This window comes from Raphanus sativus, chromosome 2 (assembly GCF_000801105.2).
Source record: "Raphanus sativus cultivar WK10039 chromosome 2, ASM80110v3, whole genome shotgun sequence".
NCBI lineage: Eukaryota > Viridiplantae > Streptophyta > Magnoliopsida > Brassicales > Brassicaceae > Raphanus > Raphanus sativus.
The window spans coordinates 30311944-30325966 of record NC_079512.1 but is presented as its reverse complement, the minus strand read 5'-3'; the positions used below and the strand labels follow the sequence as shown (position 1 = coordinate 30325966).

General features: G+C 36.9%; 4 protein-coding genes across 4 annotated transcripts; 3 read left to right on the top strand and 1 right to left on the bottom strand.

The window, feature by feature from the left end:
• Positions 1–1284: 1284 nt before the first annotated feature.
• Positions 1285–2632, bottom strand: LOC108837801 (uncharacterized). The gene is made up of 4 exons (XM_018610813.2): positions 2027–2632; positions 1864–1935; positions 1613–1667; positions 1285–1516 (listed from the first exon to the last, which is right to left on the bottom strand). Exons 1-4 carry the CDS (start codon positions 2522–2524, stop codon positions 1512–1514), a joined length of 630 nt encoding a protein of 209 aa, XP_018466315.2. The 5' UTR covers positions 2525–2632; the 3' UTR covers positions 1285–1511.
• A 4612-nt stretch (positions 2633–7244) lies between these two features.
• Positions 7245–9136, top strand: LOC108818758 (transcription factor KUA1). The gene is made up of 3 exons (XM_018591696.2): positions 7245–7680; positions 7915–8123; positions 8333–9136. Exons 1-3 carry the CDS (start codon positions 7395–7397, stop codon positions 8909–8911), a joined length of 1074 nt encoding a protein of 357 aa, XP_018447198.2. The 5' UTR covers positions 7245–7394; the 3' UTR covers positions 8912–9136.
• Positions 9137–9728: 592 nt separating this feature from the next.
• Positions 9729–11646, top strand: LOC108842230 (O-fucosyltransferase 30). The gene has a single exon (XM_018615083.2). The coding sequence runs from the start codon at positions 9771–9773 to the stop codon at positions 11301–11303; it is 1533 nt and encodes a 510-aa protein (XP_018470585.2). The 5' UTR covers positions 9729–9770; the 3' UTR covers positions 11304–11646.
• Positions 11647–11841: 195 nt separating this feature from the next.
• On the top strand, positions 11842–13756 carry LOC108842232 (uncharacterized). Its single transcript, XM_018615086.2, has 10 exons — positions 11842–12001; positions 12100–12159; positions 12267–12306; positions 12375–12553; positions 12666–12704; positions 12802–12897; positions 12977–13037; positions 13128–13255; positions 13340–13431; positions 13508–13756. Exons 1-10 carry the CDS (start codon positions 11954–11956, stop codon positions 13620–13622), a joined length of 858 nt encoding a protein of 285 aa, XP_018470588.1. The 5' UTR covers positions 11842–11953; the 3' UTR covers positions 13623–13756.
• Positions 13757–14023: the final 267 nt, after the last annotated feature.

Below are 14023 nucleotides of genomic sequence, written 5' to 3'. Positions count from 1 at the left end.
GCGATGTAATCAGTGAAAAAGTTGCTCTCAAGTCTCAAATGAATCTGCTTTTTGGAAACAAGAGAAGCCCAATTCGAACATTATTCGTTTTTTTTTTGTTATTCGGCCAGACCTATTAAGTTTTGGTTTGGAACTATGTTTTAAAAACTTCTCGAAAGACAATTAAAATATATTGCAATAAAACCGACAAAATGAGTATTTGGCTTCGCTGTAGAATAACATAAACGGTGAGAGTCGAATTATTGTGGACTATAATTCATCATGTGATGAAAAAACACATAAGATAACCCATGATATGTTAATTCTAAACCGCTTATATAATTATTCCCACTATAGTAGTCGGAGTTCATAACTGATGGGACGAACCTTCTACAAAGTAAGCATGCTCATGCAAATAAAAGAAAATTACAACAAAAAATCACATTTCCTATAAAAGTTTAAATTCTGAATGTGAACCCATTGAGCTTATTAGGTGTTTGGGTCATCCTTTATCACTCTAGGGCTTTCGGCTTAAGATGCCATCTTTTGTCACATGTGAGCAAAAAGCCCTCATATCATCATCTGTATCTTATACGTTTGCTTGAAAAGTAATTGATTCTGATCAGGCTTGTGGTTTAGTCGTTTAGATTAGTATGTCTGTCTGGTATGAAATGCGTGGAATATAGAAAACGGCATGACTTATAGACTACTAACTCTTGCCCAAAAATGAGTATGCTAAATGTTATGGATGATTTGAGGCTTTAATCCCTATAGAGAGTTAATGACATTGCGATTGGTTAGAAAATTAGGACGCTAATGCACTCACTCACTGCGGCGCAACTCTTTGTAAGATAAACTCACATAAATACTTCTGGGAGCTTATCTTTTACTTCGGACAATGACTTTCTTTCTTTTTTCAGTTTCAAGTTACGTATGGGTCACAATATACTTGTCTCCAATTTCTATAACTCATAGCAGAACTATGAGATATGTTCTAATATGTCTCTCCCGGAAACATAGATTTCTAGCTGATTGTATGCTCTTCCGGGTAACTTCGAAGTGTGATCTACTTCTCACATATTGGAAGCCACATACATTTGTGACAGTTCCTCCTTTTCCTTGTAATATGAGAACTATCATATTTTTAAAGCATTATGTGTTTTGCTGCTCTCTTATTTGTTACTTATGAGTCTCAATTTCTATGGTTTGATAAACCACTCTTACCATATATATACGTATGGCTGTTTTGCAATGGCATGTTATCTAGAAAAGAGCACAAAGAAGTAAAATGTACTTTGCCATTATATTTAATTTCAAATCATCATCATACTAACCGATTTTCTGCATTTCATCATCGATGACTCAAAAATCAAACCCCCATCTTTCTCTGTCCTTATAAATATATAAAGATTATATTATATGAACTTGTAACTTTGTTCCTCCTATTTATAAGTTTGATATGATACAAGAACATGTATCTGCGATATTTAGTCTTGCTATCTTTTACTGTTGTGACTCACCGGCATACCTATCTACCCTGCAGCAAACCAGAAACAGGTTCCCAACTAGTTAGTTAATCCCACAGCAAAAACAAAATAAAATAAAAAAAGAAAAGAGAGAAAGATTACTTTACCTTCTTTCTTCACCAAAAATGCTCCTTTTCCAGTAGGTCTATAGACCTGATCACACTGCAAATGAAATATAATCGCCTGTTACGGGTTTCTTGTCATTTATTGAATGTCACAACACATCTGTATAAAAAACTATAGTATAAAAAAAACGCATATCATCTGTATCTATTTTTCATACAAGCTACAGAACAATGTACTTTGAAAAGGGTATAGGTTGATCCACGCCTACTAATGGAAGCAAGCAAGTGATTACCTTAGCCGGAGAAGTGGATCCTCTGAAGGAATCAGCATTCATCCCTACAAGACCAAGTCCAGGGAACATAACCTACACTCACAGACAGTCACAGAAGACTTACATTCTAATTCAAATGATCATCATATTGGTGAGAAACTTGCAATTCGTGTCCAACACTTACATCGAGATGTTTCTGCAAAGTCTTGGCCCTCTTTCGCGGTCTGCGAGAAGGCTTGTTCCCGCTCATTTTGAACATGTCTTCTTCGATCTCGTCTCGCGAAAGAGCCACCCAAAGCCTCCTCCTGTGGTCCTCGTTTCCAGCCTCGACGCCGCCGGGAGATTCCGCCGCGATTCCTCTCTGTGGTCTGTTTGATCTCGACGGAGGCTTCACTTCCGAAGCCTTCCTCGGCCGCAGATTCCAAGTCTTCTTCTCCTCCTCCTCCGTCACCGGAACTTCCTCTCCACGCGGCGGATTCTCTTCGGATTTCAGCTTCTTCGGGTGATCGTGAGCGAAGGTGGAGGGGTAAGAGAGACGCGGCTGACGAGGCGACCGTAACCCCACCGTGCGGTTAGGTTCAGTCGTCTCCGATTTGGGATCGAGATGAGAGACTTGGGGTCCAAGGTGGGTGAGAGAAGAGAAAGCATGGAGAGACTTCATATTAGCCGGCGAACTAGACATTTTGTGACGAGACCTGAGAAGCTTTGGTGAGATGCTTTTGTGCACCTGTCTGTGCGCGTAGAGAAGATTAAATCAAAAACCCTAAGAATGCTTATAAGAAAGCAGATAGAGAAAGAGATCAAGAAAGGACCAAATGAGATTTTACCGAAACGGGTGCATGCATGCCTATGTTTCTAATTTATTTTTGTTTTTTTTGGGTCAAAATATATACTTTCTTTGATTCTTCTCTCTCTTTATTACAAACAAGTCTTAATTTTTCTCAGTTTAATTTGTTTTTTTTTTTGCCATCTACTATTTGATTATTAAAAGGACCAAGTTCAACTGGACAAGGCTCAACCGATATTACAAACAGAGGCCCACAAACAGACCCAAGCCAAAACCTACTAAAAAACACAAAATCCACGAAACTAAAAGACCAAAGTAGCCACGTCTGCCACACGTGTTTAAATCTCGACAATAAAGAAAACACGTGTCATTGAAATCAATTCCTCCCCACCGCCGACGAACCAAACGGCAATCCGCCAGACACTTCACCGGAATCCCCTGCATCTTCCACGGCTGTGCTCCATGAGCGGAGAGCTTCTAAGCGAATATCGTCGCGGTCTCCTCCAGAGCCACCAAGCCACCAAACATCAGATTGAAGATGTCTCGAACTTCCTTCCCGGTCAACTTCCTCGCCATGGCTTCAATTTCGGAGAGCTTCATCGATCAGTTCGAGATCTCATCCAAACTGTCACCCCGAGAAGTCTGACCACCCAAACCCGAAATAACACCTCCTGACCATACCGATTGAAACCCTAAAACTGGAGACGCAAGGCTGTGAAAGCCTCTATCTCCCAGAATCTAAGCCGGCGATAAGAGAACCGACGAAATTTCCTCACTCCAGAGTCAAAAACAAAGGAGAAAACCGATTACTCCCCCTCCATGATATACGTGCAAAGCAAAATAAAAGAAAACTAGAAAAACAGTAGCCGGACCGACGGCGGCTGAGGAAGCCCGTCCCGTCGGCCAGAGAAACAGAGCACAACGGTGAGAACTTCTTTTTTTTTCTTAGAAAGAAGGCAGAACGTTAGGAGAGAGAAGGCTTTGTATTCTATCATCACCTAAAATTGTCTTGGTTTCTCAGTTTAATTTGTTTTATTCGACTCAGTTGTTATTGGGACTTTTTTTTTCTTTTTCTCATGTTCACTCAAATTGATTCGTAAAGCTTTGGTAAAATTTATAAAACCTATAATACCTTTTTAACTACAATTTAATAACTGTTTAGGCAACCAAACTGTTTTTTCTTTAAATCGAGATGGAAAATAATAACATTTTCACGTTAAACTTCTTTTTTTTTCCTAAAAGATTAACTTTATTATAGGGGAGAGTTTACTTTATTCTCATTCTATTTCGGAGTAAATTATTATCTCATTAAAGAATAATTCATTATTTATTTCTGAAAAATTCTAAAATTTAAGGAGTCTTAAGCGATTTATTAAAGATTTAACTTTTTAAAAAAAGAATTGAAAACCTAAATTTTTGGAGGCATGTTTATATAGTTTTTTCAAAAATTTAGGAGTATCGTGCAAATGTTTTCATTTAACATGGTTCATTGTTAGCTCTACTATTATAGAATGAAAAATGAAATAGGGTTATAGCATATTCTATGCTCTAACTCAATTTTGAAGTCAAATATGGAATGTGATTAGAAATTATTTATGAATACTGAATTTTTTAAAAATCCCTAGTGAGGATATCACATCTAATATTTTTTCAAAAAATGAAACATTTTTTACAATGTATTATTGTACTATTATAAAATGTTACAGACGATTGTGTAGAATTGATATTTATATTTAGGTGTAAATTATTTCAAAAACTCGAGAAAACAATGTTAATTTTTTTATAACTTAGCATGCTCTGAATTTACTTAATTGCGATTATCTTCTAATTTTTTTTTTGCAAATAAATTGATAAAAGAGTTAGTGAGGTTACTTTAGTGGATATGATTGTGTTTGTTTTATCATTGTTGTATATTAATCACATATTAATCATTGTTTTATCATGTAGTAAAAAAATGCTAATGAGCTGTTCGAAAGGATGTTTGGTGCTAGTAACATTTTGAAGTTCGTGAAGTGGCCCGGCGACAAAATTAAGAAAAACTTTGGGTCAAACTTGGGATTTAGTCATAAATTGTGACATTCTCAATTTGATTATCAAAATTTGATCTACATCATGAATTCATTATCATCATGTTTAGGCTGAACAAAATTCTGGGGCCATATATAAATTGATGGGCTTATCATGTACATACAAAAGCCTTTTCACAAAATTACTAGACTCCACACCTCATTAGGGCATCCATCGGTTTCTTATAGTTCAAGCCAGTGGTCAAAACTAAAAACTAACCTATATACCTTATACGGGCCGAGTATCACAAGCCCAATAAGTGAAACATAACACGGTAAGAAAAGCCACGTTGACGGCTGATATACTTCGCATGCTATTCTATGAGATCTAAGGAAAGTCTCATATGTGGAAGTACTAGTATTGCCTTTCCAATATTCGTTCTACTAGTGACCACGTGGCTGAGATAAGTAGGTCCTACTTATCTAAATCCATGAATCATGACAGTACACGTACGTGCTTAGCATAGAAAATATGTCGTGAACCTCTTTGCTTAATCATGTTTAGCATTCCTCGAAGTTGTTACTTGTGGCAGTTATTAAGAGATGTGGGTTTTTTTTTCTTAGTAAAAAAGAGATGTGGTTTCATGGTGATTCCTCCATATCTTCGAAAATAATGCAATGTTTAATCACACTATCAATAAATGAAATATATTATCTCTATTTTAAAATACTTGAAGTTTTAGGTTAGTACACAGCTATTAAAAAGCTTATCTTTTATTTTTTAAAATAAAATTAAATATATAAAACAAAATTATTTAACCATTTATAAAATATAATATAAAATATCACTAGTACACAGTTTTTAATAAAATTAAAAATTACACTGAAATATGAAAACATCACCTATTTCTAAACAACAAAAACTTTTTAAACATCATATATTTTGAAAAAGAGAGTATTAATGTTAATTATAATGTATAATTTTTATTATTATCTATATCCTATAATTCTAAACAATTAAAATTAAAAAATGCAACTAATATTTTTGAAGTTAAAAAGTAATCACAATTATGAATACATAAAAATATTTTTTTTGATAAAAAATTATTTTCTAAAATATGTATCTTTATAAAAGAGAGGAAGTACATTCTATCATGAGAAATATGCAAATGTTTTTTCTGAGGGCTGAATATATATTAGGAATCTTTTTTTTTTTTAACTTAGAAATACGTTCTTAAATATGTATGATATCTTCTTTAATTTTAGTTTAACAAAAAAATTCTCGATATGTATGATATTTTCTTTGAATTTTAGTTTAAGAAGACTTTTTTTGAAAAATATATCATATTCCTAAAATTAAAAAAGATATTGGTTAATATGTATAATATCTTTATAAAATTTAGGAAAAAATTCATTAAATATAAAATACATTCTTAAAACATTTATGAATATAAATTTATGAATACAAATACCTTTTTGAATTTGAATTATATATGAGTTCAATAAGATATTTTAAGTATGTGTAACATCTTTCTAAAGATTTTGGAAGATCTTCATAGATTTAATATCAAAATTTTATAAAGATATCATACATATTTAAAAATATCTTCACTATTTTTTTGAGAAGTGTCATATATTGAGTAATATTTATCTAAATATGCATATAAATCAAATTGAAGAAGAAGCAATACATTTTAGGAAGATTTTTAAGGGGGTGTTATTGAGAATAAGATTTATAAAAATTTATTGATTCTAAAAGTTCAAAGATTTGTTGAATTTGAAAAGAGTTGGAAAAAATTGTATATTGTAAAAATCTAGGAAAATAAACTACTATAATGGTTTTAAGAATCTGATAGATATAAGTAATATTCTCAAAATCTTACTCTATGAATTAAATGGTCAACAATACAACTCATAATAACATTAACTTTGATATATTTTCAAAACCATATTCAAAATTTTAAGATATCAAAGAATTTTATACATGTTAATACAATTATTATCCCAATAACAGCAGACTTTTCAAAGATTTTACAATCATTATAAATGTAGCTTTCACTAATACCCATTAAATATACATACAAATTGCATTCAAGAGATTTATTTACATATATCCATGAAAGAAATTTTTCATTCTGGAAAATTAACAAATTCATCATACATCAAAATATTTAATAAAGTATTACTAAAATTTCTTTTAAATTAATTTTCTAAAAAATTAAAACTAAGTAAAAAAATTATTTTCGATTTTATTATTATTATTATTATTATTTCAAATAATTACTTATTTTATATATTTAAGAATTAGTTAAATAAGTTATAAATAAAATATTTTAAAAATTTAATAATTTAATAAAACTTATTTTGATAAAAATTTAATAAAACTTATTTTGATAAATTTAAGTTTTGGGATTAAATTGAAAACAAAGATTTTCCTACAAAAATACTGATTAAATATTTTCCGGTTTAAACTTTTAGACAAAAGTCTTAATTCAAAGGAAAAAGATAAAACAGAAATCAATTGCTTTGACTAGAAGTCAACGAAGAGATGAAAAATGAAAAAAAAATCTACCTGTGACACAGCATATAACTCCATATATTTATTTTAGTGTAATAAATCCGACCAGATAAACATACTTTTGTCTCTCTCCCTCTCTCTTACCGTTCATCAGATTCTGTGCTTTCCAGAGATTATCTTCGATCCGATCGACGGCGGCGGAGGACCCGAATTCGAGTCCGATCAGATCCGATCGACGGCTATGACTCGCCGTTGTTCTCACTGCAATCAAAATGGACATAACTCACGTACATGTCCGAACCGCGGTGTTAAGCTCTTCGGTGTCCGTCTCACAGAGGGTTCGATCCGCAAAAGTGCCAGTATGGGTAATCTCAGCCACTACTCGGGCTCTGGATTGAGCGGGCTCGGAGGAGCCGGGTCGAACAATCCGGGTTCTCCCGGCGATGGCCATGACCACGGCGTCGGCGACGGTTACGCCTCCGAAGATTTTGTTCCTGGCTCTTCTTCTAGCCGCGAGAGGAAGAAAGGTATCTATCTCTCTATGCGTTTCCAACTTTATGGGACGACTCTCTTTTGCTTGTTGATTACAGTAACGTTATCATCACAGTTTATTTTATTTTATTTTATTTTGAGGATGATGTTTCTGAATGATATCATATGGGTTTTAGATTTACCCATTTGGGAATTAGTTATAAATTATCTGATTTTTTTGGATTTGATGATTTTTTTTTATTTTCTGTGATGAATAATACTTTGTTTAGGGAATCCGTGGACAGAAGAGGAGCATAGGATGTTCTTAATGGGTTTACAGAAACTGGGAAAAGGAGATTGGAGAGGTATCTCCAGGAGCTATGTGACAACGAGGACACCTACTCAAGTTGCAAGCCACGCTCAGAAGTACTTCATCAGACAGTCTAATGTGTCTCGCCGCAAGAGACGTTCTAGTCTCTTTGATATGATTCCTGATGAGGTTACTCCCTTCTCTTTATATATGATCAATAAATATATATGTTTTCTATCAATTTAGAGGCTCAATGATATTTTACACACTAATATATTTTGGGGCTATAGGCGAATGTTTCACTCATCTCTTTGTTATGCTCAGGACCGGTTCTAACCTTATGTTAATAGTATTATTGCTTAGTTATTCTAATTACATGTGATAATTCCGTTTTGCAGTTAACAGACGTTATGGTGGATTCTTCTCAAGAACAGCAAGCCGAGGACGTTCCTATGGAAACACAAATACAGAGCACTGACTCTGTTCCAGCACCATTGATCCTGGAAACAGAGGAATGTGAATCCATGAAATCCACCAACTCTAGTGCTGAGGAGCCGCCGACAGTAACAGCTTCTTCTTCTTCTTTCACACCAGAAGACACCATCCAAACGCAGCTACAAGTACAGCCACCACCTGGTTCATTCCCAGTGCTGTACCCGACATACTTCTCACCATTCTACTCATTCCCCTTCCCGGTGTGGCCTGCTGCGTACGTCACCGAGCCTGCAAAGGAAGAGACTCACGAGATCCTCAGGCCAACAGCTGTGCACTCAAAAGCAGCTCCGATTAATGTTGATCAGCTTCTTGGCATGTCTAAGCTCAGCCTCGGGGAGTCCGGGCAAAACGGTGTATCGGAACAGTCTCTTTCGTTGAAACTCGTTGGAGGTTCGTCTTCGAGGCAATCGGCCTTTCATCCAAATCCAGCCAGTGGTGGTGGTGGTGGTTCGGACATTCATGCTGTCCAAAAATCTTCCTGATGCGATGGTCTCCCCAGATTTTAGTTGTAGCCAAGTGACTCACTGTCGTTAACATTGACTATCAAGAAACAACAATTTGCAGACAGGTCCCGGGGCTGAGCTCTCGGATTAGTTCTTTGGCTATATTAACTTCAAGAATAAAGATTGTTTTAATTGGTTTGTTTTTAACTGCTTAGTTCTCAGCTTTGTTTATTAGGGTGGAAATGAAAAGGAAGATTAATGTTATTGACCGCTGCCTTTTGTTTTTTGTTTAGCATAACCCCTTATTAACTTCGTTCAAAAGATGTACCAAAACTACTACTATAGCATTTTAGGATTTATAATAATTAAGTTTGTTTTAGATTTATTACAAAGACAACTTGTTTATGAAGTCCTTGTTTAGCAGTTTTATTTGCACTTTGCAAAACTCTATTTATATCATACTGAAACGCTTAAAACATATCTAGGCCTGACGATTCTACAACTATTTCGAAGAATTTTTATTTTTTATTTTTCTTTCAAATCTGTATAACTGATGCGATCTTTAAGATTTAATTCCTAGAGGTCTAGTCTTACAATATTAATGAATCCTTAATAAAACCATAACCATCCACTAATGGTTAAGTTTCGTACGAAGATGTTCTTTGTGTGATTCCTGCTAATTTTTCTTTTCGATTTTTATCATTCATAATCATAACCACAAAGGTACAGTCCGGTTTTGGGCTAAGACATGGCTTAGCAAAAAATGTGAAAGCAGATAAGCCCAAAATCCATAAAACGCAGCGTTTTAAAAAAAAACACACGAGCAAAACCACAACACAATGATGACGTCTCCTCACTCAGAGATATCTGAAAGCAAAAAAAAAGAAAAAAAAAAACAATGAACAGCTTCTTCTTCAGTCCGAGTAGAGCAGGCCCGAAGCCATGGCCGAACAGGAGGAAGCAAACCAACAAACCCGCCATCTGTCTCTGCTCCCTCTCTCTCCTCGCCATCCTCTTCCTCTCCGTCTTCTTCTTCATCACCTACTCCGAGATTCCCAAATCCATCTTCTCGATCTCCGCCGCCTTCTCCGGATCCGTCGAGTTCCCACAATGCAGATCCGACACCCTGACCCGAACCCTCCTGGGCCAGAGGTTTCTGCTCTACGCTCCGCACAGCGGATTCAGCAACCAGCTGTCGGAATTCAAGAACGCTGTCCTGATGTCCATGATCCTGAACCGGACGCTGGTCGTCCCTCCTGTTCTCGATCACCACGCCGTCGCGCTCGGCAGCTGTCCGAAATTCAGGGTTTTGAGTCCGAGCGAGGTGCGAGTCTCGGTCTGGAACCATTCCGTCGAGCTGCTTAGGTCTGGGAGGTACGTTTCGATGGGTGACGTTGTGGACATCTCGTCGCTTGTGTCTTCTTCGGCGGTTAGAGTCATTGACTTGAGGCACTTCGCGTCGCTACTCTGCGGTGTTGACTTGGAGACTCTTTGTGGTGAGTTAGGTGAGCAGTCTCAGGGTTATGAATCGTTGAGGCAGTGTGGGTATTTACTGTCTGGCGTTCGTGGTAATGTTGATGGGTGTTTGTATGGTGTCGATGAAGATTGTAGAACCACGGTTTGGACGTATAGAGATTCTGATGGGAGGTTAGACTCGTTCCAGGCGGATGAGAAGCTTAGGAAGAAGAAGAAGATTGGTTACGTGAGGAGGCGGAGGGATGTGGTTAAGGCTCTTGGACGTGGTTCTGAAGCTGAGTCTGCGGCGATTCTTGCGTTTGGGAGTCTCTTCACGGCTCCGTACAAAGGGTCTGAGCTGTATGTTGATATACGTAAGGATTCGAGTAGTGTTCCGGAGGTGAAGTCTTTGATTAAGAAGGTGGAGTTTCTTCCTTTCGTTCGAGAGATAATGAGCGCGGGGAAGAGGTTCGCCAAGGGGACGATTAAGGAACCGTTTCTCTGCGCACAGCTTAGGTTGCTGGATGGGCAGTTCAAGAATCACCAGGAGGGTACGTTTACGGGGTTAAAGCAGAAGCTGGAGTCTTTGAGTTTGAAGAATCCTGGTCCGGTTCATGTGTTTGTGATGACGGATCTTCCTGAAAGCAACTGGACGGGGACTTACTTGGGTGATTTGTCTAGGAACTCTACCAAGTTCAAGCTCCATTTCTTAAGGGAAGAAGACGAAGCAGTAGTGCGAACAGAAAAGGAGCTTGCTTCCGCTGGTCACGGTCAGAAATTCGGGTCTATTCCGATGAGTCTGGACAGTATAAAGAAGATGAAGAAGCATTGTTCTCCACAGAAAGTGTCGAATGTACAACTATACGTAGAGGAAGCTGTTTGCAGCTGTGCTTCACTGGGGTTCGTTGGCACTGCAGGGTCCACTATAGCTGATAGTGTGGAGATGATGAGGAAGTTCAATGCTTGTAGTAGTTGAAACTCAGAGACTGCATTTCTGTGAATTCTTGTTTCGGTTCGTACTAGCCAAAGCTTTCAGTGTTGATCTGGAGTGATGATAGATGAAAGATTTGGTAAAAGTTTTGCCGGTCGGATAGAGATAAGATGTGTTAATCATCTGTCTCCTCCACTTTGAGAGGTTTGGCTGATGAAAATATGCTTTGTGTTGGATCGTTTTGTATGGTTTGGTTATATAGTAAATTGTCTTGGTTTTTAAATATGAAAACAATAAAAAGCCACTTGGCTTGTTTTGGTTTAGGCTTTTGTGAGTCGTTTGTTTGTAGTGAATGAATCAAATCCATTATAGTGAAGTTTCACTAAGATTTGTAACAAAAGTACCAATGTGTGTGTTTAACCGGTTTTGTACCAAATCAGTGATTTTTTTTTAGAAGAAAACCCTAAACCAAATTAAACCGGATTTTAAATGTACATCGATAAGACTTTTAACCTATAGCCAATGAGATGTATCCACGTAAGCAGAATCAACGCATAACGCCACGTAGACATATGTCATGAAGCGAATTTAAGCGGTCGCTTCCGTGGGTCACATCCACCGGGAAGAGTTGGACCGGAGTGTGGGTTATTTTGGATCTGCGATCTGATCGTTTTTGCATATCATCAACCTCCGCCATGGCAGCTCCGTTTTTCTCAACTCCGTTTCAGCCTTATGTCTATCAGGTTTATCTTCGCTTCTAAAGTCTGGTGCACGATAATTATCTCTTGAGATGATTTTTGAATTTATCATAATTAATCTCTTTCATTTTTTGATGATGCAGAGTCAAGAAGATACAGTTACACCTTTCCAAATTCTGGGTGGTGAAGCACAGGTTGTTCAGGTACCTTACCTACCCGGGTTGAAACCTTTAGTTTTGTTTTGCAGTTTTGTACATTTTTTTTTGGGTTTATGTTCTGTAACATTTCGGTTTGTTTTTTTTCTTGTCAGATAATGTTAAAACCACAGGAGAAGGTCATTGCTAAGCCTGGTAAATTTTCCACTCTTTTATCTTCATTCATGTTTTGTAAAGCATAGAATTGATAGTTGGTGGTGTAGGTTCAATGTGCTACATGTCTGGTTCCATTGAGATGGAGAATACTTATACCCCCGAACAAGAAGTCGGCGTTGTGCAGTGGGTTTTGGGTAAGAGTGTTAGCAGTGTGCTTCTTCGAAACACCGGCCAAAACGATGGTTTTGTCGGTATCGCTGCACCTTCTTTGGCTAGGATTCTCCCAGTTAATCATCCCCTTACCTTCCCAATGATTCTCTTCCGTATACTTAGTTTTAAGTATGCTGCTTACTATACATTCTGTTCTTATTCTTATCTGTTTTGGTTATTACGTGAAGGTTGATCTGGCAATGTTTGGTGGGGACATCCTTTGCCAGGTATAGCTGATGAACCAAACCCGTCAATGTTTTTTTGTTATATATATTCTCCGTAGACCAACGTGCAATGATGTGACCTTCTCTTCATGTTATGTAGCCAGATTCATTTCTCTGTTCTGTCCATGATGTGAAAGTCGTAAACTCTGTTTACCAGAGACATAGAGCTAGAAACATTGCTGCCGTTGGCGCTGAGGTAAAGAATACAACACATTGCAACGAGAACTTATATTTATATTTCTCTGGCCTTAAGACTCACGTAATCGTTGATGCAGGTGTTTCTAAGACAAAGGCTATCTGGTCAGGGACTTGCTTTTATTACTGCCGGTGGCTCTGGTATGCTGCATCTAAGGTTTATCTCAAATTAAGGCCTTTACCCACCAAAAAAATAAAGAACTGATCCTGTAGTCCATTGTGCTTCATAAGTTGTACAGAAAAACCTGGAGGTGGGAGAAGTTCTCACCATTGACGTTTCTTGCATTGCCGCTCTCACTCCCTCCATCGATTTCAGAATCAATTACCCTGCTCCACCTGTAAGACGGGTAGTGTTCGGGGTACGTTTTCCTTCTTTCTTTTCCCATTCCTAGCAAAATGATCTTTACTCACGTCTCTACCATCTTCTATATTTTATCAAAAAGGGTGATAACGTAGTAACAGCGACCCTGACGGGACCAGGCATCGTGTTCATCCAAAGTTTACCATTTCATCGGCTCTCCCAGCGAATCGCAAGGTTAAAAGGATCAATCTCTCCTCTTGGTTTGTATAAGGAACAACTATTCACGAGAGATTTTTTCTTTCTTTTACAGGTCTGTGACTTCCCCTAACATGAGGGAAAATCCACGATTTTTAGTTCAAATAGGATTATTCTTGTTCCTTGCGTACGTTGTAATTGCATCTTCTTTAATCCTTACCGAAATGTGAAACATAGAGAGACTTCCTTTTCTTTTTTTCTTTTTTTTTCCTGCTAGTGTTGTTGCGTAGATTGGACATGTAAGAACATACTTTTAAAACCAGACAAACCACACAGCATGAAGATTTCATGAGTTGTTCATCAATCTGACATGAAAATAAAAGGTGTTACCATTTTTTGAAGTTCCGCAAGAGTATGATGGAGGGTAGTTTACGAGTACGAAACACAAACCTGAATTTTATCAGCCAGAAAAGCACGGCGAAGATTGCATTCTTAACACAATCTTTCAATATTTTTATAATATTTAAAAAATAAATGTATAAATAGCTTTTACTGTAACTTTTAAGTATTTGACCTTAAAAATCGCATAATACAGATTGAATTTTACTAAAGACTTATGTTTTAGTCTACC

Coding starts and splice junctions, on each gene's coding strand:
- LOC108837801 (XM_018610813.2), bottom strand. CDS start 2,524: ATGTCTAGTTCGCCGGCTAATATGAAGTCTCTCCATGCTTTCTCTTCT. Junction 1,936..2,026: donor CTTTGCAGAAACATCTCGAT/GTAAGTGTTGGA, acceptor CTGTGAGTGTAG/GTTATGTTCCCTGGACTTGG. Junction 1,668..1,863: donor GATCCACTTCTCCGGCTAAG/GTAATCACTTGC, acceptor TTTCATTTGCAG/TGTGATCAGGTCTATAGACC.
- LOC108818758 (XM_018591696.2), top strand. CDS start 7,395: ATGACTCGCCGTTGTTCTCACTGCAATCAAAATGGACATAACTCACGT. Junction 7,681..7,914: donor TAGCCGCGAGAGGAAGAAAG/GTATCTATCTCT, acceptor TACTTTGTTTAG/GGAATCCGTGGACAGAAGAG. Junction 8,124..8,332: donor TTGATATGATTCCTGATGAG/GTTACTCCCTTC, acceptor TCCGTTTTGCAG/TTAACAGACGTTATGGTGGA.
- LOC108842230 (XM_018615083.2), top strand. CDS start 9,771: ATGAACAGCTTCTTCTTCAGTCCGAGTAGAGCAGGCCCGAAGCCATGG.
- LOC108842232 (XM_018615086.2), top strand. CDS start 11,954: ATGGCAGCTCCGTTTTTCTCAACTCCGTTTCAGCCTTATGTCTATCAG. Junction 13,038..13,127: donor TATTACTGCCGGTGGCTCTG/GTATGCTGCATC, acceptor GTGCTTCATAAG/TTGTACAGAAAAACCTGGAG. Junction 13,256..13,339: donor TAAGACGGGTAGTGTTCGGG/GTACGTTTTCCT, acceptor TTTATCAAAAAG/GGTGATAACGTAGTAACAGC.